The sequence below is a fragment of the Anser cygnoides genome, chromosome 1 (assembly GCF_040182565.1).
Source record: "Anser cygnoides isolate HZ-2024a breed goose chromosome 1, Taihu_goose_T2T_genome, whole genome shotgun sequence".
Lineage (NCBI taxonomy): Eukaryota > Metazoa > Chordata > Aves > Anseriformes > Anatidae > Anser > Anser cygnoides.
The window spans coordinates 54687101-54713665 of NC_089873.1; the positions used below are offsets into that span (position 1 = coordinate 54687101).

General features: G+C 41.5%; 2 protein-coding genes across 2 annotated transcripts in view; both read left to right on the top strand.

Moving 5' to 3' along the window:
• LOC136789821 (uncharacterized) overlaps positions 1 to 21298 on the top strand; it is a 36576-nt gene extending 15278 nt beyond the window's left edge. Inside the window, exons 3-5 of the mRNA XM_066991146.1 lie at positions 384 to 447; positions 11020 to 11281; positions 19135 to 21298. Of these exons, the coding sequence (XP_066847247.1) occupies positions 384 to 447; positions 11020 to 11281; positions 19135 to 19163 (355 nt within the window). The 3' untranslated portion in view covers positions 19164 to 21298. The remainder of the gene's footprint in view (positions 1 to 383; positions 448 to 11019; positions 11282 to 19134) is intronic.
• Positions 21299 to 26565, top strand: part of MRTFA (myocardin related transcription factor A) — a 69236-nt gene continuing 63969 nt past the window's right edge. The window contains exon 1 of the mRNA XM_048069922.2: positions 21299 to 21391. Within this exon, the coding sequence (XP_047925879.2) occupies positions 21346 to 21391 (46 nt within the window). The 5' untranslated portion in view covers positions 21299 to 21345. The remainder of the gene's footprint in view (positions 21392 to 26565) is intronic.

Below are 26565 nucleotides of genomic sequence, written 5' to 3' on the forward strand. Positions count from 1 at the left end.
TGTAATAAACTAGTCATAACAGTCTCCAACTTCTACCATCTAATGTTTAAGAGTTATTTCAGTACAAGGACGGTAAGATTGAGTGTATCATTTGGTGAGTATCCTGGCTTGGTAAATCTCAAACAATGCATTCTTCAGAACTGCCAAAGCAATAGTCCTAAAGTAAAAGTTCTGCCCTGGAAGTGGCGTGGGTATGTATATTCCAGCGTGGCAGTCTTCATTTTCAGTCCAACTTCCGTCGTGTGTGCCAAAGTAATTAAAGATAATGAAAAAAAAAGGAAACCTAGATGTAGGACTTGCTCCTTTACTCTTAAAGGAGAGAATGGGCTGTGATGGTTGTTTTTTTGAAGATCCCTGAGCATGTGTCCTCTTTTCCCTTTCAGTGACTGGGGAGAGAGCTGCTGGCATGGAAGTGAGCTGGGTTTGTCCGTGGGAACTGTGAGTAAGGTATGTATTGTGTTCTCTTTGCTATCTTCACTCTACACCTTTTGTTCGTATGTGCTGAACTGAAAATCACTTGTGGTCACTAAACATGAGGGTTAGTAGCAGACTGAAGGGAGGGCGTTTTGCAGTGGTACTGGTAGGAGGTGTGACAGCAGTCGGGTAAGGACTTGGTAGCGTAGAGCGTAAATGTACTCTTGTGCCCTTTTCATTATTGCCTAGCAATTAGTCAAGTTTGTCACAAGTTAGCTTGTGCTGCGTTGCAAACTTCTCTCAGTGTTTTGCCTGCACGTTTTTTTATGATACTTGTATAGCTAGCCTGATTTATTCAAGTATATAAGGGCAGGCAATTGCAATTGTTTTACATACAGTAAAACTGTAATGTCTGCCAAGATGTAACTGAGATTACCATGATACAGTAGTGCCCAAAAGAGAAGAAGATATATTCAGACATTATTTGTAGTCCCAGGCTGCGTCTTACAGTGAAGAATAGAAAAACGTTTTAATCTACTCCAGCACCAGAACTCAAGTCCTGTTTCAGCTGTCCTTCCTGTGCTGGCTCTTAGTATTGTTGCTTCAAAGCAAGAATATGTTGGCCTGTTTTTTTCCATACTGGAGGTTGAGTTTGTTATTCTTTGAATTGGCAAAGTACAGCAGCAGTAGCAGTATTCCCCATCACCATCACCCTGCCACGTTACCCACATTCATTAGATTTACATGTCAGGAAGCACCTCTTGAGTGCTTAATACTTTTCAATAAACTGTTTAGCTTAGACAAGGCAGTAGTATTGATACGTGCTTCTGTATGAATCACTGAAGAAAATTCTTACCTGTTTTTCAGTAGTGGGGAATTCTAGGGGGGTGGAAAGTCGGCTCTCACAGGGGAAAAAGGGAACAGAAGATCTGGTAACTCAGTCTCAATTGCTGGGCTTCCACTTAAACGAATGTCATGCCACTAGCTGCGTTGGGAGGTGCCAGTAAATTCAGAGAAATTTGGTTTCCACACCCAGTGTCTATTGATGGGGAGGAGAAGCAAGGTCAATTCAGATTGGTCTAATGTTTGTAGACAGCCTCATACTGTCATGACTAAAGAATGCGGCTGGGATCAGAAAACTTCTTGCAGTCTCTGTTTCAAGCTTTGGTTTCACGCTAGACCTAACATGGGGTAACTGAAAGCTGCCACTTTTCAGTGGGCCCCATTCCTCTGTTTTTTTGGTACCCTGTCTAATGAATCTGTAGTCGTAGGTTTCGGACAGTTAGCATGATTTGGACAACAAGCATTTTTCAAGGTGTAGCTTTCCATCAAGAAACAGTGTGCTGAGCTGACTTGCTCTGTGGCAGCAGTCACTGGATTTGAAGCACAGAAGGCGAGAATTTAATGTAAAATTGAGGTGAGAGGAGAGAATGGAGGTCCATATATGTATTCTAAATCATAACCCATGATCACGCTGAATTAGGCAAAATGTAAAACCACCCCTTTACTCACACAAGTGAGATGCTAAAAAAAAAATCTAACCATAAACTTCTTCAGATAGTTTTAAGTTCTGCAGTTGTCTGCTGCTTTGTGCTGACATGAATACTTGTGCTGTGACACCATTCTTTTCCTTTTTTTTTCCCTTAACATTTTTTTTAAAGGCTACATTAGTTCCCCGAGTTGTCACCTTCCTAGCCCAAGTCACTGCTCTGCTATGCCCTAGATACTTCAGTCCCTGTCCCAAAGTTCAAATCTTCTGGTTGAAAGCATATTGTTTCTTGGGAAGTTTTATTTCCACTCTCCTGTTGTCCAAGGACTTTTTCTTCCAGATCTGCCCTTCAACGTGAACTCCTTCGTTCTTCCTCATCCCCTCAGTTTTCCTGCCATGAATTCCTGAGCTGAAGCTCACATCTGGCTGCAGATCATCAGCATTCCCTTTTCTAGTTTGCTGCAGCCTCCTTGCTGCCATTGATTGTTGGCATCTGTTGCCACATGCCTTTAGTGCTGGCTGAATCGAATCCATTGCTTCATCTGCTTGCCCCTATGGGGGGGGGGGAAAGAATGCTTTGCCTCCTGCATGCAGGAAACTTTAAAAAATGCACCAGATGACAATTGCAAGGAAGTCGGACAGAAGGTGGTGAAAAACAGGCATAGAGCAATCCTGCTCTAAATACACTATAGTTCATCATGCATTTCTTTGGCACCAGTGCAAGCTTTAAACAGCTTGCTCCCTTTCGCTGCTCCCTCTGTTTTGCTGGCATAGCTTTTTTTGTGGCCATGGTGAGCCACTCTGGGGAACAGATCCTCCTGGAAAGAAGTGGTTTTTGCTAGATTATTTTTCATCTGGTCCAGTACATGTTGTCTCCGTAAGATTTATGCTAGTTTCACAATGAGGAAGGTATGAGAGTGGGAATGTGTAGCAGACTGCTTAAGTTGGCACTGCCGCTGGATGTTTAAGTGTGCTCTTTGACATTGCAGTGAAGCTGATCTTTCAGCGAGCTGCTGTTGCAAAGGCTGGTCAAACCTCCAGGCAGCTGTGCTCTCCTGCTTTTTCCTTTGCATCAGAGCTAGCGATTGTGCAGCCAAAGGGCAGATCCATGGAGCTAACTGATTCTTGTACAAAATGGTTTCTAATTTTTTGCAGAGTTAGTTGTCTGACCTGAGCCTCTCTGTCTAATCTTTTGTACACCCTCAAAAGAGAAGCAGCAGAACAGCTCAGTAGGAGGAGGCTGGGTTCTCCTTTGAGCTATAAAGTTGAGCTATATCATGTCAAAGGCCTAAAATATACCAGTATACCCACAGCCACAGGAGAACCGAACATCGTGTCTTTTTTGCTTCCTTTTGTTCTTTGAACGTCAGTGAAAATTATTATTTCTTCAGTAGCTATCTTTAATCTCACCAACCAAGTGATTAATTCAACACACTGTGAGGTATGATAGAATTATGTGTCTGTAAAGTATTTCTCTGGTTCAGAGCTCAATGTCCCTTGAAATTAGAAGGGTGTCTGCCTCATTCATGCTTTGGGCTTAATTAAGAACTTCAGAAATATGTGGAGAGTTCACTTTTTTTGAGCAAGGATTGTTTATTATAAACATATTATATCATAAATATCATTATAAATATCATTGTGATTCTGAGAACTAGTTCTGATATTATCTGTTCCTTTGTGTACCCAGAGTTTCACGAGCTTGAAAGCCACAAAGTTCCTCCAAATGTATATCGAATCATGAAAAGTATTTCTTAAATATCTGGAATGCAAAACTACATTTCTTGGCCTGCAATTTGTGGTTTTAAGAAATGGATATTTTTAAAAGGTTTTTCAAAACCTCTTAAAGGCTTTCTATCACTTCTGGCCTGAGTAAAATGACTGCTAGTATCTCATGAAGAAAAAAAATTACGGCATGAGAAATATGGCCCTTGATGAGTGGTCTTTAAAGTCACGTGGGAGGCTGTATTTGTCTACGTGGACTTCTCAACAGCAGAAATTAATGGTGTTGAGTGCTTGGCGTTAGATGTGTTCTTTGGAACTTTTTTCCTTCAAGTCCTAACATCTCTATACAGATGCTCATGCCTTTTGTCTGATAAGATTTCTTGTTATTTTCTTGCTGGCCCGAGCATGCCTTCTGACTCTTGTGCTGATGGATTTGCTGGAGGCAGTAGTGGAGAGACTTCTGGGGATGCTTCAGAGATGGCCGCACGTACTGGAAGGTTACCAGCACTGTACGCACACAGATTCAGGTTCTCTGGCTCAGGAAGTTGTACCCATCTGTTTCTTACCAGCATCTTTGTTCAAGTGATGCAAACACTGGATTTTTAGAAGAGATGTTGTAGGATAGTAGCTTGCGATAATGGCAAACTGGACAGCTTGTGTGTTCAATTCACTGGTTCTAAACCAGAAGAAATTCATTTATCTTGCCTGTTGCTGCCTCCCTCCATCCTGATTACTGTGAAAGTGAAGTAAGCTGCCTGATCCATTTTGCAGAAGACAAATCATGTGCAGTATATGCATTAAAATAAAACACCATAATGTAAGGTCATCTGTCTTTAGTGGTCTGTGCAGTTTTGCTCCTTAACTTAAGGTTCCTCAGGAACACACTGACGCATTGTCTGCATATAGTCTTTGTGACACTCGCATTGTTGTTTACTGTGCTGTATAGACTTCAGGGACAGAGCCATCAGTTCATCTCTCAGTTAAGTGGAGGAGTAATTCTGCCAATATTTGTTGCACAGGTTCAGCTTACAGACAGGAAACTAACTTTTTTTTTTTTATATATACAACCTTTAAGGTTCTCCTGTTGGTGAGTTTTCTTTGATATCTGAAGAGAAAAGGAATATCTAACTGTGGTTTCACTCTGATCCTTATAGCCTCTCTCCTTACAACCTCTCAAGCTAATGTGATGCTGCGGCTTCCATCTGCTGCAAACTTGAGTTGTCCTGAGTTGTTCTTTTGATTTGTGATGACCTGGGGGGAAATGGCTGCCTTTGGGCATGACGTACCATTGTCTTCCTCTCTTTCTGTTCGTTTCAAAGACGATCCACTTAAAGCCACTTTGCCCCAGATTGCCTCTTCTGTTGGCCAGACGACCTCAGCTGGCATGGTTATTTAACAGAAGGGTGCTCTTAACTTTAAAGTAGAAAAACCTGTCTTCTCAAAATAGCGCAGCTGCACACACATGCTGTTGCTGGTAACTGCTGGAGGTTGCTTAGCAATTCTTAAATTGGTAGGAAATTGGCATTACCCCGGCAACCTGGCCCCCAAAATGCAAACGAGGGAAGGCTGTTTATAGAGGTGTCCTTGCTTGATTTGGGAATTTTGACGTGCATTCTCCTCTTTTTCTGTGCCTCTTTGATTTTTACTTTTTTTTAATTACTTCTTTTTAAGAGGTTTTACTCTGGTCATTGAGGCTTGATATTAGGGAAGGTGGTACTGTTCTTTGGTTCATTTAAATACCCAATACGAAGAACTTAATTATACCATGATCGTATGAATATTGCTAAAGTCAAGCAAAGTCTGGTGCAGGAAGACCTAGAGCATGTGTCCATGTCCAACACGAATGTTGGATAGGTAAACCATATATCAACACCTTAATGGGACACTACTATCCTAAGAAGCCCTCCTGATATCTTTTTTATTTCTTTGTACCTGTCTCCCTCGTGCTAGCCCAAGTGTTTGTGTGGCTGAGTTGCAAACCAGATCAGGAACTGATGCAAATTAAAACTAGCAATTTGTGTGTGTGTGTGACCAGGTCAGATTTAGCCCGGATCAGTTCCTTGATCTGGCTCAGCCTGTGCTGGCCCACAGGAGGTGAGGAAAGAGCAGGCTGGACTGTTTCTTTTGTAGGCAATACCAATTTAGCCTCTAACCAGAGGATGTGGTCTTGCGATAAAGCTCAGTTGATCTAAGCTTATCTCTCGCCAAAAGGGGCGGTCTTGGATGAATGCTTTTGTTGCTTCCTTGTGCTGACATTGGTGCTTGTCTGGCCTCATGGTGGGATGATTAATGGAGCTAAAAAGGTGGGCAACTAATCCTAATTCTCAATCCTGCTACCCTCCCAGTCTTCTTTTCACTTAGCTCCATGAAGGAGCTTACTGCAGGTGAGACAGGTTTCAGTACTGCACGTGTCTGTCTGTGTTGCCTTTTCACCTCGTTGGCTTTGAGCTGTCCTTCAGGGATTCTGGGTGAGCAGCTCTACGAGAAGTTTCTGTAAGTACATTTGTAACGTGGTAAATGCAAAGTAGAGTACTTTTTCACCAAGGAGTAAGCCAGTCAGATTTACCGTGCGTTTACTGTGATAATGGTGTTGGGATGGCAAGAGGATGCACCTAAAAAGAGCATTTAATCTTTATAGTTTTCAGATTTGATAATCTTTTTCCAATATAGATCCAATATTGGATATTTGGATATATTGGATCCGATATATATTCCAATATATATCCAGTGTAATTGGATATATATTGAAAAGTGGGCCAATGTGAACCAAATGAGGTTCAACAACTCTAAGTGCAAGGAGCTGCACTGGAGGTACAACCTGGAGGTATTCAAGGCCAGGTTGGATGAAGCCCTGGGCAACCTGATCTGGGTGGATCCCTTCCCTGTGGCAAGGAGGGTGAGAGCAGGTGATCTTTGAGGTCCCTTGAAAAACAAGCCATTCTATGATATGGTTTTGTTGGTTTGTTTTATAACTTGCTCAAAAATGACTCTGCCATGGTTGTCTGGCTGAAATTGAAGTTTGTTAGATGCCTCCAGGAGTCAGAAAGGGGTGAAGCTTATTTATGTATTTCGAAGCAGTGTCTAATGTCTCTTTTGGGTAGCTCCATCTTCCTAGTGCCGTGCTCCATTGCTGTGTGAGGCGATGGTGGCATGGTTTATGGCAATGTCATTTGAGCGCTGCTGGCTCCTGAGAGCTCACTGCTGCCCCTGCATCGCGGTGGTACAACTGGGTGCGTAGTTGGCAACGGAGAACTGATTCTTCTGAATAACCCAGGATTTTTTTTTAAAAAAATTGAATTGATTCCCCAGTTGGAAAAGCGGTAGCATAGGGACAGAAATGAGCAGCTGGACAGTGGAAGGCTCAAGGGTTGCTGAAGTTGGTGTTACTGCTGTGGAACGTCTGTGGGATCACAGCCTCTCATGTCCCAGAAGCAGCTGAGCCAAAAGCAGAGAAATGCCATGGTAGGAAGCTTTTATCTGGCTAGCAATAGATACAAATCCTTGAGGGCACTCACCCCTGAAACCCTTGTGGAGTTGCAGAAGTGTTTACTCTTAAGGCTGCCCATAAGCTTCTGCGTGACTCACTTAAAGATCTTCATGGTATGGTACATTTCTTTATGGGAACCTTTCTGGTCTGTTCAAAACTGACAGGCAAACAAACATTGCAAAATTTTAATAGGGTTCTAGATATTAATGGGTGCAACTGATCATTCTGCAGTGACAGTCAGAGTGGTGTGACTGTCTGGGAAGACTAAATGCAGCCCCACTGTTGGTTACAGAAGAGGATTCCATGTCTTTCACAGGAGATCTGTGATTTCCAAATAACGTGGCATGGATGACTATAAATCCGCAAAGCGTCTTCTTAATCCCTGTATACCCTTATCTGACTTTTAATTGAAAATACCAAAATCAAAGCCATCTAATTATAGCTTTTACTGTAGTCTGGTGGACCGGATGCATTTTTTTAGTGGGGATTTTTTGCATTTTATTAAAACTTGGCATTGCTCTGAAAAAAGTTCTCTTTCCGTTACGTAGTGGCCAGTTGTTGGGAAGTATTAATGGTGCAAACAGGATCTGTTCCCTGTGTTGTGCTGGCACAAATGTTGGTGTGGCTGCATGGCAAACTGTACCGGGGACCTAATTTATCTGGAGTGAGCCAAAAGGATGGCTTTTCCACCTGGATTTCTCAGTGGTTTGTCATGTTTAACTGCAGATCCTTGTGCTGGCCTGAAATGGGAGGGGATGTAGAGGAAGGAGGATGCAGGATTTCTAAACGCATTTAATGATTTATTCCAGTTTAGTTTCATTTGAGCTGCAGCACTACTTGGAGTAATAGAATTGTTATCCACGTTGGCTGAGATGCGCAGTGAGACTGTGTTTTTTTTGCATTTCGTGGCAGCGTTTCCCTGTATTGTGCTGATGCTACTGTGGTTTGTATGGAGGAATTGATCCAGCTGAAATACGACCCAGGAAAAATGACATTTCAGCCAAATCAGCTTTCTGGTAACGGTTCGCAGTGTGGCTGTATACAAGCAGCTCTGCTGGCACAACAGAGGGCGTGGTGAAAGGGGAAGAATGACTGTTCAGGCAGGGGGTGGCAAGAGTTGCTTAAGCTTTGTTACCCTTGATGTGGACAGATACTGAATGACATGCTAGCTAGGATTAAGCAGATACCTTCTGTCTGTGGCATCTTCTGCATCAGTTAGGAAACCTGCAAGTTTTCAACCTGCAAACATCAACCCCAGTGATAATCCGAGGCCTGTGCCGAAGTTCTCTTGACCAATTTGCTAGAGGAACTCTCTTTATAATCCCAGTATCAATTAACACCAGTTGGTTTGGTATTGCTCAGAGTTGCATATCAAACTGACACGCAGGCTTTGACCTCCTGACCCGTTCGTTGTGGCTGGGCCAGGCTAGGCCGCTTTTACTGTAGCTCGGTACTGTGCTTTTACGTACAGGATGTAGGGTTCAGTGCACTGGCTAATGTGGATATACCTAGATCAGGAACATAGATTCTGCTTTACAACACTGTTGTTAAAATGGTGTTTGAAATGTGATTGTCCTACTTCATGCAAATTCCTGTTAAACGGAAAATCCAATGTGTTACAAGTTCCTAAGTACATTTCCTATTTTCCTAGCTGAGGCAGTTCTTACGTATTTGAGCCATTTGAAATTCTTTTTGAAGAAGGGACTCTTTTTCTTTTCTGGGATGGATTGTGGTGGCGGTTGAGCCTCCTGCCATCCTAAATCCTTGCTGGGTAGGTGTTAGATGCCTGTCACCTGTCTGGGGGTTCAGACCTGCTTCCACTTGTCCTCCTGCGTGATCTGACCCAACTCATTTGGTACCAGGCAAAGTGTAATGTCTCCAGTGCATCTCCTTTGAGAAAACAAATAGGCTTTAGCCCCCATAAGCTGGGTGGATGTTGTCCTTACCAGCCAGCCCCCTATCTGAGCACATGCTCTTCCTTTTAGCCCCTTTCCCCAGGCCTCCCATCACTGCAGGGACAGGGCCTGGGGCCAAGCATATTGGCCACTATTTGACTCTTTCCAGCCCTTGAAAGGATTGCTGTAGCTTACCAAACTGTTACTCAAAATCTGTGTTTTAAGGGCGTGTGTTTCCAGGCTTTTTGTATCTGTTGTGAAGAGAAGGGCACAATCCCATTTTTTTTTTCTTGTTGCAGATTACCATTAAAATTTGCTCTCAAATGGTTGTGAGCAGTATTTGCCTTGGACAGGAAATACATCAAGGAGGAGGCAGGCGCATTCTAGCCAAATTGTAACTGAAGAAAAGCAAATACTTTGTATGGCAGTAAGCTTTGGCTCAGTCTCATTTGTTTTGTTTTAACAAGCACCAGCTTCGGTTAGTGGCTTTTGTTTTCGTTTTTTTTTCTCCTCCATGCTTTTCCCTGCTTTTCCTCAGATAGTGACACGGGATCCTGGGACTGAATGTGTGACAGCAGGGATGAAATAGCATGTATTTGGTACCAGTAATTCTTACTCTCGCATTCAGTATATACTGAACAGGTTTTTGAGACAAATGTACTGCCGCTTATCCTGATCTGTGCATTACAGAGCAAACATAACTAATCAAATGAAGTATGAAACTGAAATGAAAGCAGGGAAAATGACTATTTGAACTACTTTATCAGCTATTAATGTGCTGAATGTTGTCTCACACATTCAGGTTAACTATGGGTGTTAAGTGGAGAGTTCTTAATAAAAAAAATTGTATTGTTAAAGGTATTTGTCCAAGTCTGTACATTCTGATTGATTTCTGGAAGATTACCAGCTGTTTTTCACTTTGCTGCTTTGCAGCTAGCTCTACCTCCGTCTTCTTGAAGCTGAAGGTTAGCCTCTGGGAGAGTTTTTTGCTTCTTACGTGCCTGTGGTGCAGCGGAGTTGGTAGTGGTAGTCTTCTGAGTTTTGGCTGGGTGAAGAAGCAGCATACTGAGAAGCAGGAACCTTTCATCTTCATTAATCAAACCCAAATATGATTGTCCTCGTGAACTCCCTGTTACTGTTTAAATGTTAACGCACTAACCATTCCATTGGAGGCTTCCAGCTGGTTTGTTTCTGTTTAAATTACTGGACATAAAAGAATTTTAATTTCAACATAATGTTGGCTTTTAAATAATTCTTTAAAGAACTATGGAAATACAAAAAAATGAGATCAACTTGTTAGTTTAATCATTAAACCCCCTTATATATTGCACACTTTAGTTACAGTAGACAAGGCTTTAGACAGGAAAACTTTTCTGTGTACTTTATATATGATATTTTTCTTGCATTCATTGTCACTGGCAGTGAAAGGGAAAGAAAGAACAGGGCAAGAGAATTATTTTTTGAAATGCAAATTAGATTATTTAAAAATCCTCGTTCGTACTCAGCTGTCCTTCCAGGTTCGGTATGAAGGATTACTTTACCTGACTGGATTTCAAATTGACAGTTGTCCTCTTAAAACACCATTGTTGGTATAAAAAGAGTAATCAGGAGTTCAGCAAGATGTTAAATAGGATGACTTTGCTGGAAACTGGAATATGGTGACCAACACAGTCTGCGGTGATTACAGCTCTAGTCTTCTCAAGATTTGTTTCGTGAAGTACCAAAAGCTGAGATCACTTTCTCTTAAGTTTTTAAGAAAATTATGATAATCTGTAGTTCTATCAGTAGTTTCTGTGGTGACCCTGTTGGAGGCATGTGCAAGTTTATCAGCTGGTGAGTTGAGCAAGTTTCAATCACTAGATGTGTCTCAGTTGAGAACGATAACACAAACACCATGCTAAGGAGCCTGTTTCTCTAGGATATGGAGGTGCCATAGTGAACTGGAGGTATGGGTTAAGACTCCTGAGATTTATTTATTTTTATTATTATTTTTTTATTTATTTGTCTTGCAGGTTGCCATCACGAAAGCCAAAGTGGATTTCTCCGGTGTGGTGTGCCTGCCCCCTTCCGTCATTGCTGGAAATGGGCTGGACGGAGGAGGGGCTGGCGAAAATGACGATGAGCCGGTGCTGGTGTCCCTTTCGGCGGCCCCCAGCCCTCAGAGCGAAGCTGTTGCCAATGAGCTGCAGGAGCTCTCCTTGCAGCCCGAGCTGACCCTCAGCCTCCATCATGGCCGAAACCCCAACCTTCCTCCGCTCAGTGAAAGGAAGAATGGTAAGTGGTACCATGAACTCGGGTCTCATATAGTATGTGTCCACTGGTCGGCTTACGGGAAGTACCGCGGTGTTGATGTGGTACGTGTTCTGGTGGCAGCACTGCTGCTTAGCACTTCTTACAATATTTTATTCACTTGAAGAACTAATAATCTAGAGTTGACAAAACCGATTCCCATTGTTAGATGGGAGCGACTGGTGTTGCTGTAGAAGTTCCAGAGAGCCTAGTGATAAACGCAGGTAGGTTGTTTTAGGTGAATACCAGAAACAACTTCCAAATGTCCACGTGCTTTGTGGTGACTAAAAGTTGTGCAAGGCCAAGAGACAATCAAAGGAAGTGTTAACTCATCCTCTGACTACAGCCGTCAAAGATCTGTAAATCTTTCTTTGCCACTTTGGTCTGTACATTATCAGGGGTGGATAATCTTTGTCACTGCAAATGTCTGAAAAGTTACAGTATCACAGTATCACAGATTTCTAGGTTGGAAGAGACCTCAAGATCATCGAGTCCAACCTCCGACCTAACACTAAGTACTCCACTAAACCATATCGCTAAGCTCTACATCTAAACGTCTTTTAAAGACCTCCAGGGATGGTGACTCCACCACCTCCCTGGGCAGCCCGTTCCAATGCTTAATAACCCTTTCGGTAAAGAAGTACTTCCTAACATCCAACCTAAACCTCCCCTGGCGCAACTTTCGCCCATTCCCCCTCGTCCTGTCACCAGGCACGTGGGAGAACAGACCAACCCCCACCTCTCTACAGCCTCCTTTAAGGTAACTGTAGAGAGCGATAAGGTCACCCCTGAGCCTCCTCTTCTCCAGGCTGAACAAGCCCAGCTCCCTCAGCCGCTCCTCGTAAGCCTTGTTCTCCAGACCCCTCACCAGCTTGGTCGCCCTTCTCTGGACTCGCTCGAGCACGTCCATGTCCTTCCTGTAGCGAGGGGCCCAAAACCGAACACAGTACTCGAGGTGCGGCCTCACCAGAGCCGAGTACAGGGGCACAATCACTTCCCTAGACCTGCTGGCCACACTGCTTCTTATGCAGGCCAGGATGCTGTTGGCCTTCTTGGCCACCTGGGCACACTGCTGGCTCATATTCAGCCGACTATCAACCAATACTCCCAGGTCCCTCTCGGCCAGGCAGCTTTCCAGCCACTCATCTCCCAGCCTGTAGCTCTGCTTGGCGTTGTTGCGCCCCAGGTGCAGGACCCGGCACTTGGCCTTGTTGAACTTCATACAGTTGACCTCAGCCCATCGGTCCAGCCTATCCAGATCCTCCTGCAGAGCCTTCCTGCCCTCAAGCAGATCGACACACGCACTTAGCTTGGTGTCATCTGCAAACTTACTGAGGGTGCACTGGACGCCCTCATCCAGATCATCGATAAAGATATTAAAGAGGACCGGCCGCAGTACCGAGCCCTGGGGGACTCCACTAGTGACCGGCCTCCAACCAGATTTGACTCCATTCACCACAACTCTCTGGGCCCGGCTATCCAGCCAGTTTCTAACCCAGCGAAGCGTACGCCAGTCCAAGCCCCGAGCAGCCAGTTTCTTGAGGAGGAAGTTCTGTCAGACTTGTTAAAAAGAGGGACAAGACCTAGAGTTAACAATGAAATACCCCACTTGGCCTTCTAAATCCTAGAGTGAGAATGACCAGCACACATTTTTCAAGTTGTAGGTAGTTTATGAACAGTTATCATATGAATCCCTCAAACTGTTTTCTGACTGACAGTAGGGTGGCAGAATGTAGGGTCACTTGGTAAGGCTGTGCCTTGAATACTGTGTAAGGTTTTGGGCCCACTAGTAGAAGGACATTGAGGTGCTGGAGCATGTCTAAAGAAGGGCAGCAAAGCTGGTGAAGGGCCTAGAGAACAAGTCTGAGGAGGAGCAGCTGAGGGAACTGGAGCTATTTAGCCTGGAGAAAAGGAGGCTCAGGGGAGATGTTACCGCTTTCTTACAACTATCTCAAAGAAGCTTGTGGTGGGGTGGGAGTTGGTCTTTCTTTCTCAAGCAACAAGCGATAGGACAAGAGGAAATGGCCTTGAGTTGCACCAGGTGAGGTTTAGTTTGGATATTAGGAAAAATTTCTTCACTGGGAGGGTTGTGAAGCGTTGGAGCAGGCTGCCCAGGGAAGTGGTTGAGTCACTCTCCCTGGAGGTATTTAAAGGATGTGTAGATGTGGTGCTTAGGGGCATGGTTTAGTGGCAGTGCTAGGTTAACGGTTGGACTTAATGGTCTTAGATCTTTTCCAACCTAAATGATACTGTGATTCGATGACATTTTCTGGTGTTGGGAGAATGTGAACTGTGTGAAGCTCAAGATCACCAGGCTGCCACAAAACTCTCCATATTCAATACCATCCTGTGACTGACTGGTGAAACCATTTGATAACTGATGGCTTCTGTCTGTGAATTCCTTTTGGTTGTCTTCTGTTACTCTGCCCTCTGGGGTACGTGTTGGTGGCTGTTGGCAGTATGAAGGGCTTTGTATGCAATTGTTGCAGTGTGAATTGCTTGTTACCAACTTTACACGCTCTCGACTTCAGGATGGTTGACTCCTGGGTGCCTTATAGTGCCTGGTGTTATATGTTGCATTATATGCATTATACAGAGTTGTGTGTCGCAGCATATTGGAAATGCTGGGGAGCTCTTGGGTTGGCTTTATAGCCAGTACTGAATGTGTCTGCTGAAGTGATTTTTGAATCCGTGAACTGTAGGACAGTATTTTGGATTGGAGAGATACCTCACTTGACAGGCTTGGTTCTTTAGCTGCAGAACCTGACTGTGTCCTTCCCTGAAAAGCGTATCAGGGTTTTGCTAGTTAGAAGAATTAGCTTCAACCTGCAATATCATTTTTAAGAGGATAAAGAGTTTTCTTATTCATATAGATTATGCCATCCTTCTGCGATGCTGCTTTTAAAGGCCTTAAAATGGAGAAGCTGGAATCTGCAAAACAGAACAAAAAGCTAATAATCCTTAATGTTTGCAGTCCTCTAAGTATGAGATAAAAGACAGTGGATGGAGATAAAGGTCAGTAGAAAATAAAAGAGAAGGAAATGGAATGTTAGTATGGTGGACTCTGATCTCAGCACATCTCAGCTAGTGGTAGGCGTGGGTATTTTATAGTTATGCTGACAAGGAGATATTTCTAATGAGAATTAAATGAGATAGTTTTGAAAATGGTAGAGGGCTTGAAGGCACAATGGGAAAAGCATACAAGTCTTTTGTTTCCAAAACCTGACAGCTGGCCAACTGAAGGTGACATTGTGAATTTACTGGAGGCAGGATTCTTCCCTTTGTAGTGAGTGAGACATAACCTATGCTGTTACAATTACAAGAGCTGCAGATTGAGCATCAGGGGAGACTCCATGATAAAGGGTCCGGAAATGGGAACAAACAGTTTACTCTTGATGCCACAAGGAAAGGGTTGCTAGTGTTGGAACTGCTAGGAGTACCTTGTTAGGAAAATGAACCTTGTAGCAGCACCTTGAATAGATAAAAATGGGACAAAACAGCATTTGTTATGGTCAGAGAAAAGAATATCTCTGTTATAGAAAAAATAGTCTATGTACAATTCAGTTGTTTGAATAGATTTGAAAAATGGTATGATGGGAATGTTTTACAGAAAATACATGGTTTTTGTCTGTCAAAATAATGTTACTTTTACGGACTCAACCTTGAAGCTCTGTCATTGGGGGCTGCCAATCTACTTGACTGGAACAGGTAAAATACAGTTGGATTTAAAAAGTATCTGAAACGGAGCACCTCTACATAGCTTTTGCCAGAGAAAATGAGGATATTCCCGGAAATGACTCATTAGGTGGGTCTCTTCAGAGCTGATTCTTTATCAGTGCTCAACACAATAGTGGGAATTATACTGCTGGAGGTGCAGCTTTTCACTCAAGGCATAAAGTCCAAAGTCCCTGATGTAGACTACCTGACCTTATCTCCAGATGTATACAATGTTTTTTTCTACGAGGGTGTAATATGTTATGTTATGTGCTGCCTGTGTGTACCTTCATTCAAGTATTATGGGACTGAAAAGTGCTGTTGAAATATGGTTGTCTGCAAACTGTGGTAGCGTAAAAGGAGACTTGGTTTAGCAAGTTGCTGAGAAACGTAGCTGATGTGTTTTAAGTTGATAAACTTGTTCTCCCAAATGGGAACTTTTCAGTTATTTTGGGGAAGAAGCTGCACACCTGTTGAAAGCTCTTGAGTTTCTTAAAGCTCCTTTTTTTTTTTATATATGACTCGTCTTTGTTGCTGTGCCTTTGGCTTCAAACAACCTTTAGAGACGATCTGTTAGTCGAGATGGCAATCTGCTTAAACATTTCAGCAATCCAGAGTGGCTGTAGAAGCCTATCTGGTGCTGTGAAACTGCTCCTGTGACAATCTGCCAAATTCAAGGTATGAGGAAGACTCAGGACGAGCGCTGCTAGGAGGGGAGGAGATGGTAAAACCAGAGGCTTGCTGGAAGCTGCCGATGTGTGTCAAAGGGTCTCCTGGTTGCAGTTCTAGACAGGCATTGCTGACTCACAGCTCAACTAACTCCTTATGCTTTACTGCTTAACCCTTTCTGAAACTTCTGCTTCCAGGAGGTTTTTCTTATCTGTAGATGTCTGTAGAAAAATACTACGTGGATTTGCACTGAATTTGTTACTTCCGGAATGTAAGCTATTAGCTGAGGTAAAATTAGAAATTTCTTTGGCATGTAAAGCATCATGGATTGTATATCCCATGGGAGAACTGGGAGTGCAGTGCTGTATACACATGCTGCCACATGCCCTAGGACAACAAATTTCTTTCTGACTGCTTGTAGAAAACTGGAGAGCGGCAACAGGCTGTTTCTGGGGGGCTTCTGGTTTGTTCTGTGTTTTTTCAGGCCCAGGCTCCACTTCATGTTCTTCGCTCTTACCACAGCTACACATTATCCTTGTAGATCCCTGGTTAGATGGGTATAAAGACTTCAAACATGTTGCCTGGATAGTTGTCATTAAATTATACTAAATTAAAATGAGACAAAAGCCTTTAAGCGTGTGTGCGAAGGACTGGAACATAACGAATAGATAAATTTTTTGACACTTCTGCGGAAGGAAACCAAATGGGTTAAGGTGTTAGTGAAATGTTTTGACGCCTTTGCTAGGTTCTATGCAGGCATTAAGCTTAATGGAGTATTTAAGTATAGTTATTTAATTTGCCTTTTTGCCTCACAGTGAATTTTTTTTAGCTGAATTTCACATTCCATTTCTTTTTTTTAATCCATGTTCATCATGGCCTTGATCCCGCAACTTTCTTAAATGATGAGAGATTACCAGGACTGACTCATTCTTGTAACACAGGCCAAAAAAGGTCATTACGGAGTCATTTGAAGCTGTTACCTTGATATTTTTTTTTTATTTTTTTAAGTCACCTGTAGTAAAATGCCAAGATAAGCTTTCCCAACCCTTAGGGCAAGGTTGACAACAAGGCTTTGATGAATGTGGTTAAAGAAAAAAAGAGAACATAACAGGCTATGAATATATAATCTTGTGCAGTTTGATCATTTCTAATCAAGATTGTCCTTCTGTTTAGCTTTCATTTGAAATTATGATTACTTCCCTAGCTTATTGACCTTCTCTTATTGAACCGTTTTCCCCAGGTGAATTCATAGTTATCTCTCTGCACTGATCATGAAAAACATTGTGTTAGAAGTCTGCCACTGCCCTGCTGCTTCTCACTGTAGGCTTCTTTAAGGTTGGGTAACATTCTTTCAGATGAACTGTTGCATTTTATGATTACAGGCTTGGACAAAACTTGTACCGGCTTGTCAGTTTTTGGGGGTTTACTTGATCTGGGATGCTTGCCTTCTACAAAGTACCTACCATGTGTACTGAGGGGTAAGGAGCCTAGCTGGAATGTGTGGAATTTCAGTATGACTTGGAGTCATGTAGCAGGCATGTGCTTTATGTATCTGAAGGTACTCCCATTGCTGTGAAGACCTAGTCCTGTACGAACCATGGGATTAATTATTGCCACATAAACTGCTGGAGATTATACCCACTTACAAATTGTAGTGTTGAACTTTTTTTTTTTAATGATTTTAAGGAGCTCATTTAGTGCCTGTGTTCGTTTACTGTGAAAAGACAGGAGTATCAGGGCACCTGGTTTTACTTTAAAGAATTGTGTGGGTGATTGCTCCTATAATTATTTTGTTAGGGTATGCGTTCCTGTCTCCTGCCTCTTGCCCTTTCCCATCCTGAATTGTCGTTACACTGAATGCAGTCAGATTCAGAAATTATTTTTAAATATAACTTAAGATGTTTTTGCAAACTTTGTATAATTGTCTTCTTGCTACTGTGACTTAGAAAACATTGTCAATGTTTTTATAAAATCATGACATAAAGCTATCCTTTTAAAAAGTGCATGTTGTGACTTGAAGGTGGGCGTCTGTGTTTATCAACAAGCGTTGTATTTTATTCCTGAAAACCCTTTTTCTTTTCTCTGTGCTGACAAAATCATTCTGAAATTATTTGCTCAATTTTCTTTTCTGTTCTGCTGCGTGGAGGATTTCTGGAATAGTGTGACTTAGTTGCAGTTAATTACCAAGTGATGGTTTCTGCCTCATCCAGAATTTGTGTGTGATGAAGATGCTTAAGTCTGTATTGTAACAAAAGGACCAAGACAGGAAATATATAGCTTTCTCTGATCTGTCCTTCACACACATTCCAACGAGGCTGCCTGTTTTCTCTTTAGTGTGAGTAAGAGGAATGCTTGTTAGAATAAAAACAACCAGTCTATCTTGGATAGATTTGTGCTAAGAGACTTTATGTCCCAGGGGACTATAAATTTAGTATGCTGTCTGAAAATTTCTGATAGAGCTATGAGATTCAGAGCATGATGGAAATGACTGGCCTGTTACTGATGGGAGCTACTAAACGACTGAGAAGTGGTAATCTCTTAAAATATTTAAAACAAACAAACTTTTAAATAGCGATGGGGGAATAGTTGAGCTGGAGGGAGTAATGCCAAAGGCAGCTTTAATGTGGTAGCTTTAACAAGTTAGCTCTCAACACAGTTTTTGTTTGCTCCCCATCAAGTTAACATGATTATAATGCCATTCCCATCACTGGCTTGTAATATCCCTCTCTTCTGTTTCTCCTTTCCAGTTTCTCTCTTGCTCCAGTTTGCCTTTGAGGTTTCAAGGTTGAGGGCTGATGGATGAATACGTAGACATAGAATTTAATAGTTATTTAATAAAATACTGCTTTTGGAAGAATTTAAACTGTTTGCTGAACAAGTCAGATCGAGATCTGGGCAGTTGGTTTGTTTATGTAAATAAGGTATTTTGGGTTTTGCTGTTTTAGGGGTAGTAATGGGGAAAGGAGGTCTGATTCTGTAAAGGGAGAACGCCATTCTGCAGGACTCTGCCCTACTTAAATAGCAAGTGGCTGCTTCACACAAGTAAGACTTTCATAATTTCACAACAGTCACACGCTGCTAGTACTTGGCAAACTAATCATAGCTTTGGGTGATGGCCTGTTTCTGTAATGTGTAGCTTTCCTTATGAAAAATGTCAAGCTTTCTATAACTTATGTATATTAGGATGCTATCGGCTAGTTCTGCAGACTGCAGCTGTCCTCTACAATCAGTGTGTTACCACAAGGTATAGTGAAGAAATCTCTGGCTGAAGGCATAAGGTAGTGCAATCTTCATCTTCGCTGCTGGTCAGATAAGCAATATCCAGTCATGTGGGCTTACAATAATTCCTGTTACCTCTGAATTTTAAAACAAAACAAACCAACGCCCTGCCATTCTGCTAATATTATTAATATTCAGTGATCTGTGTAAATTTACTTTTGTGTTCTGTACTGCAGTAATGCAGCTTGAGGTTCCAGGCCAATGAAGGGGTTTCTTCGTGGCAAGGCAAACTCCTTGTTCTCAGTGGGGTGTGCATACGATGCCATCTGAAGTGAGTTAGCTGCTCTCCAGCAACGACATGACACATTTACTCATCCGTGGAGACTTGTCACACGCTTTCTCTTGCTTTATGCATTAAAAAGTCTGCTTTTTTGTCGCTTCTTGTTTGCTTCTTTCTATACAGTCACGTTGTTTTGGTTTGTCCTGCTTAATGCCTTAAATTTCTTCTGTCTGTCCATAGTCACCGAGAGTGCATCCACGCCTTCTTCAGGGAGCTACGTGATGCTCCTGGGCACTAGCAAAGAGTGCCTTTCCTCTTTGCTCACACCGCTTCCCTTTGTATTTCTATGTGTCGCCAGAAAAATAAGCATGCATTTGCTGAACATTGGCAGTTCCCCTCGTTTTTGATGAATGTAGATATTCATGATAGGTGTTGAAATGACTCATTTTGGTGATGTTTCCTAAATTCTCAGGATACGGTTTTCCATTGCAGATCCTTTCCATAAGGACAATTAACATTTAGGCAGGCAATTTATTCATAGTCTGGTTGTGAATCCAAAACCACATAGGTAGCGTTTGACTATGACAGAAGGCCAAATGAGCAGATTTTTGTCCTTTCACAGCACGTTATTGATGTAAGGAGTATGGAAATCAGATTAATACTACAATATCATCACGGCAAGGGATTTTCCTGTGTTGTTTAAAGTCCCCAAATGAGTTTCTGCTGCCTCCTTTGAAGCCCCAGATGTGTTTGTGGAGGGGAAGGAAGATGTGGTGCTAAAACCTGCCGTGTTCTTCTCTCTCAGCTGTTGAGCAGCTGCTGGGGAGTTATTGCATCCGAGTATTAGAGAAGCCCTGATGGGACTTAAGCTTGGAGGGCTCAGAAATCAGTGCAAAAGCCATTTTGCACACCCAGTTCCTGACTTTCATGAGTACTGATGTGATGGGAGAGGGATTCTGACTTGCTCCAAAGGATTTTAAATCTGAAAATTGGTCTATCTATGATGCAGGGCGTAATACATTTTTGGGCTTGATGCAAGTAATATGCAGTTACTTACTCGCAGGTGACCTAATGAGAAGTGACAATGAATCTTGGGATTGGTGGGGAATCAGGGAAAGCTGCTCTGGGGACAGAGGTGTTGGAATTAGTTTAAGATAATTAAATTATCTTTTGGGCAAATTACTTGGGACTCTTCAGAGACTGAAATTGAATTTCCTTTCTGTTGGGAGCTAGAATCATCTAGTGAGGAAGGACTTAGTTCTATTTTTTTAATCTGTTAATCTCAAGAAATATTTGACTATGAAAGTTTTATCCAATATCCCAAGCCTTTTGAATCTGAATGTGGGAAACAGCGTAACTTTTTTTTAACCTGCGGACAGGTTGGAAGGAGGCTGTGGTCCATAATGGGAAAAGTATGGAGAAAGGGTGTTTTGTTTTTGTTTGTATGTTTGTTTTTTTAAGAAACAGATGCTACCATCTATTTGGAAGAACTTCCAGTCCTTTGTTACAGTAGCTCAGATTTAGTGCCCAGCAATGGGGTTTGATAGGGCTAGGGGAAACAAAACAATTAACAAGACAAATGACTGGTGAAGATTCGCAAAAAGTGGCTGATCTACAGGCAGGATGTATATGTTTTTGGCCATGTTGTTTCTAAGCTGAGGATGACTGCGTGTTTATGTTAACACTGGGTCTCCTTGTCCTTGGAATGAAGTTGCTTCATCAGCAGAGCCCCTTAGGGGATTTGAAAGTCTACCCAAGACGTCATCCTTCTCTTTTAAAAGGAAAAAAAACCTGCCAGTTCTTATATCCGACCCCTTCCTCCCCCCTTCCTCTCGCTTACAGAGCATCAAGGGGCGGACCTTACTTCTGCAAACTACACATCTTGCGTTCCCCTTGGAGTATTCATTTTTCTCCTAGCAGTAATTTGATTCTGGGCTGTTCCAACTTGCCTGTTGTGAATAAGCAGAGAACTGCATGTTGAAAAACTGAGCTTTCTCAGTAGGCACGGTTTTCGTCATATGAGGATGAGAATTTCTTGCAAGTTTTGAACGAGGTTAAAGTTGATAGGCCTTTGTGGATTTTTTCAATTTTTTTTTTAACCTGTCTTTATCTATCTGTATGTAAAGGGAGTCTTTAAGGGATTGTATCTGTTGAGAAAAGGATCAGCATGACGCTGCTGGAACCAGAAATGCAGATGACAACACTCCAATCAGGTATCACCCCAAATGTATCCCATGGGTAAATTTTACTAGTAAATTACGGTGGCTGAGCTATATAGGGAGTGCCAGGAGGGTATGGGACTTTGAGTAAAGACAAATTAGAGAGCTGTCATGATTTCATGTGCAGTTCGAATGGGTACTGGTTGAGTGTTAAACATTGATCACTTTCAAGCTTCACTGGAGATAAAATTATCTTTCTATTCTTCATTTGGTAGTCCCCAGTGTTGAATTAATGTACCTCACGAAGATCAGAAGTTCCCTAGCAAATCTAGGACTTATTCTAAGGAAATTCTTCTGTTTAGCTTTTGGCTTGAATAAGCCAAAATGCCTAAGCCTAGATGTTGGTAGTTGTTTGAGAGTTTTATTGTTAATTATTTTTCGATTACATGTGTTCTTGATACTTTGGAGAAAGCTTAAATTGTTTTTTTTTGTTTGTTTGTTTTTGTGTGTTTTTTTGGTGGGGGAAGAGTACTTCTCATGCTTTGAAACTTCCTAATACTTGTTTTATGACTTAGGAATTAAAATGGCTTTGTGTTTATATGATTCTGTCCTGAACACTGTGGTCTTTTTATGATATTGCACTTAGCTGTTAGATATGTACAGAGTTGTATTTCTGACGTGTAAGACAGGCTAGAGTTAAAATTATCTGTTAATGACTGTATGGTGTACTTATGTGGGGCATTTTTATCTGTGGCTTTGGGACATTCTGTAGTCGTGAAACTTAACAACTATGTATACATATGAGTGACCTCTGTTTTATGGATGGGAACACAGAATGACTAACCTTGGTAAGATTTGACAGCAAACTAGTAGTAGCTTAGGGCTTTGGGTTTGCATTTGTGTACTCTTTTATCATTTGTAGAGTGTTGCCTGAAAAGTGGAACATAAAGCTCACAAAGTGTCAAGACAGACTTGTTTCTAAGTCAAATGCTTTTCTTCTCCTTAAATAGTGACTTGGAAAGAGACAAGCGAAACAATAACTTCATAGTTTTATATGTGTGGTTTTTTGTTTTAATATTTTTTTCTGAACATCTGTGTTTCTTCTGGACGTGCAGCATTGCTTTCCTTAACTTAGTCTTACATTTTGTAAAATATTTGAAGATTGTATGTCAATAAAGAACCCTGTACGATCCTTATTTTGTAGTTCTGACATATTGTATGCTTGTTTACAGAACCAAAGCACGTCTTCCACCTCCTGTTGTAGATTAAAAAGGCAGGAGAGATTTTACATCAGGTGTGCATCTGATGCGGAGTACACACTTCTTGTCCTAACCCATAATACTACAGAGAGGTGTTTTGAGACTATGCAGTCCATCATTCCTCTAGTGGTGCTCTGGTAGTCTGTGAATTCTGGAGTTAGGATTTAAACGTTAGCAAGGTGTTTGGTATGGAACAGGATGCACATGGCAAGACAGTAATCTGTCTTTCTTGTAAAGAAATTTTGTTTTCCTTGATATGTCAGTCTTTATGTGAAGGCCTGAAAAAGACGTTTACCTCAGTATGCTTTGTTTCTAACAGGTTTTCTAATTGTCTTAATCTTTTTAGAAAAAAAGAGCCATGCAATTTACATTTCAGGGCACTTGCAACTGAATCTGTACGTTTCTGGGAAACTCGAATAAAATAAGACTTATCAAAATTAGGGAAACAGCCTTCATTTAAAAAACTTTTCTTACAAATGATCAAAATTCTTGAGGCTTGCATTTAATTCTTAGGATGAGAATTTCTCCCAGTAAAGAGAACTCGTACATCTTGCTTTTGTGACTACGGTCACTGTTTTTGCTGAAGTCAGCTTATTTAGGCTTAGATTATGCAGTGACGTTTTGCGATGTTGAGGCAATTTCCTGGCAAGCTTGGCTTAACTAATGAGGGATACAAATTTATTGCACCTCTTCCATCAGCGGCAGCTCTCTTTTCTCATGGATCAACTACTGCTGGGAAAATATTAAGCAATAAGCAGCCGAATGTTTACATAAAGGGGTTCACAAGACTGGTGGGGAAATAACATGACAACAGGATGGAACCATGTGCACAGTAAGCCTTAAAGACTTGTCTTGAATCATGGGAGTGTATTCCAGCTTCTAGATAAGGAAGAATGGCTTCTGGATGCCAAGACCAAATTGTTCAAAAATTTTGCTTAAAAAATTAAGTGACTTCAGCTGCTGTTGACTGCTACTGTTGTTTGACTGATTGTGATAAGTCATCTGTTGGGCAAACTACCTGAGGCTTTTTAGAGATGGAAACCGAATCTCCTTTCTGTTAAGAGCTAGAGTCTTCTAATGTAGAAAGACTTAACTTTTCAAGGCTTTGTCGCCCCTGTGTTCGTCTCCAGAAACCCTGCTGGAAAGGTGGAAGCTGGAAACTATTGTACCAGTCAGCTCATCAGGCTTTCAACCTGCTTCTCAACAGCCCTTGGAGAAGTAGAAGAATCATGGGCTAAGTTGTGTGAATAAATTATCCTGATAGGCTTGAGCACCCAAGCATTCAATAAGCACAGCTTCATGACCTGCATGCTTTAAGAGTGCTTGACCTATGGAGTGCGGGCTGTAGAAGGCTCCTCCAAGGGAATGCTTCTTCAGAACAAAACGTAAGCGAAGCAGAAACAAATTGATTTTGATTATTGTGGTGCATGTTGTGTTAACAGCAACAACAAAAATTAAACCTACCCAGCAGACCAAAAAAGGGAAGAGTAAAAGTCAATGCAAGTGATGACGGTTGAAGAAGAAAAGGTGTAGGTGAAAATCAGGCTGGAAAGGCAGTAGAGCCAGAAAAATTCATGAAGAGTAGAAACTTAACTGCTGTATTTGACATCTCATTGGACTACTGAAATAATTTGAAGAACCGATCCAGCCATTCAAGCAGTCATGCAGCGTGAGACCTAGTTCCAGATTCACAATCAAGAATATGGCTTTGGAAACCCCTCTGTGCCATTACGTATGTTTTCATTCTGTTGAAAATGAAGCTGATGTGCGGGTCTATACTGAGCTCTTGGCAGTGGGAGCTCCACGATTGTCCTTTTTCTCCAAGAGTCACTTTCTGCTGCCTTCAACCTCCCAGAATCCGACTCATTTGTTTTCTTTATTTACTGATTGCAAAAACTTGTTGTTTCCTTCTCTTTATCTACCTCAATTTCATCTCCCTATGTACCCTGTTTTTTGTTCCCCTGAAGCCTTTTTCTTACTCTTGTCATTACCTAACTATCCCATATGGAGATCTTGCAAATTTTTTTGCTGTTGATCACTGTTCAGATAAAGATACAGATTGAATGCTTTGTTGGTATGACCTGGCTTTGTTCTGTTTGGCTGTTGGGATGAGTCACAAATATTTTTATTTATTTATTTATTTTTGTTGCTGTTGTTAGTGAAGAGGGCTCTAGGAATTTTTATTTGTATTATTATTTTTTTGACACAATTTACAATCTGGTAACCCTTAAGACAGTTTTTCAACAGCCATGGAAGGGACTCGTGCAAGGAAGGGAGATCTCAGCAGCCCTGGGTATGCTGCTAGCCTTTCTGGAAAGCTTATTGTAGAGAAAATTTCCATTGGATTGACATCTTTTGCCTACGATGACTGATGTTTGTGTAGTCTCATGTCCTTGCAACAGCTTCCATATTCAGACCTCACTGTTCATAGTAGTGATGTGGAATAACAGTTGAATTACTGCTGTTGTTTTTTTTATTAGTACTCATACTGAAATTATCCTTCCAGAGAAAGTCATATCTACTGAAGCAGTTTTTTTTCAGTTTGATAAAAATCTGAAGGTGCATTTAGTAGTATTAAAAGCTCAGTATTTTTGGCAGAACTAGAGATATTATATATGCAAATTTTGTGCTTAAATAGCAAACATGAATGCTCAAAGATAATTTTCCCCTTTCTTTTTTTCTTAGTTATTATTGTTCACAAGTTCCTTTTTATGACTTCTAGGAGATAACTGGGTAGAAATGTGTATGCTCTTACACATGTAGAGAGGTGCAATCAGCCAGATAAATAAAACCCAAATTTCACATCACTTCTGCAGACATGTTGCATGGCTGGATAAGAGTTCCGGCCACTTAGGGCCACTCAGAGTCTAATGATGCATTGTCAGAAGTAATGGACATTAGCAGTAGCACCCTTGGCCAAATGGCTCCTTTTGGTAATGAGTTCCATTTCGCCGTACTTCTAACTTCATTTATTGCTCTTGGTTTGTTTCTCGGCAATACCCTGTGGCTTGCATTGTCTTGGAATATAATGCAAATTAATAATGGTTCTGTAATCTAAATTTCTTTCTATGAGTAAAATGGAAAAATGACCACCTCAACACAGGTAGTTTATTGGATAGCATCTCTGGATTTCAGTATGACGTTCCCTTGACCTTCAGAAAAAAAACTCAATCTCTTCAAGATCAAGCTAGGTATGCAAACCAGAAGCAGGTTGTTCTGAACTGTAAAAAGAAACAATCACTGCAAATCAGTGTCATCTTAAGTGACATTTTACATTCGGTTCATTTCCAGGAATAGTGTGTTTTTGAGCTCTTTTAGCTGATTAGGGATATAGTAAACTCAGTTTAGGACAAACTGGTGCTGATTCCATTCATTTTTCGTTCAAAACATAGCTCCCGGGCTCTTTCTCTTCCCTCTTTAAAGTAGCAACATTGAAGTGCTTTAGGGATATCAGCTGATAAACCACATTTAATGGGCAGAAAGGGGACAGCACGTCTGTGAATTCATAGAGAAGGGAGGTGTCCGCCTTTCAGCTCTTTGAGGCATGACAAATGTAGAGCTGCAGTTTCTGTGGCTGGCTTTTTCTTTTTCCTATTTCAATTGAAGTTTAAATTCAGTGCTGGCTCTTGATATTCAAAATGGAAATGTCTTATTTATGCACTTAAATGACTTCTAACTTCATCATGTCTTTTTCAAGCACTTGTTAGTTGGATTTTTTTTCTTATTATTTTCATTTACTGTTGTTTCTTTTTTAATTGTAATTTTCCACATTGTTTTTTTTGCATTTTGTTTGAATAGCAGACCTTAAAATATCAAATCCTCTTCCTGGTTGTCCCCTAGATTTGGAATTGCAAGATTGCAGTGAGTTCTTGAATCAAAGCAACGGGCATTTGGGTTTTGGATGGAGGGTGGGGGCGAGGGGAGAACATTACTGGCTCCCTAGTTTGCATCATCACCACTTCAAAAATA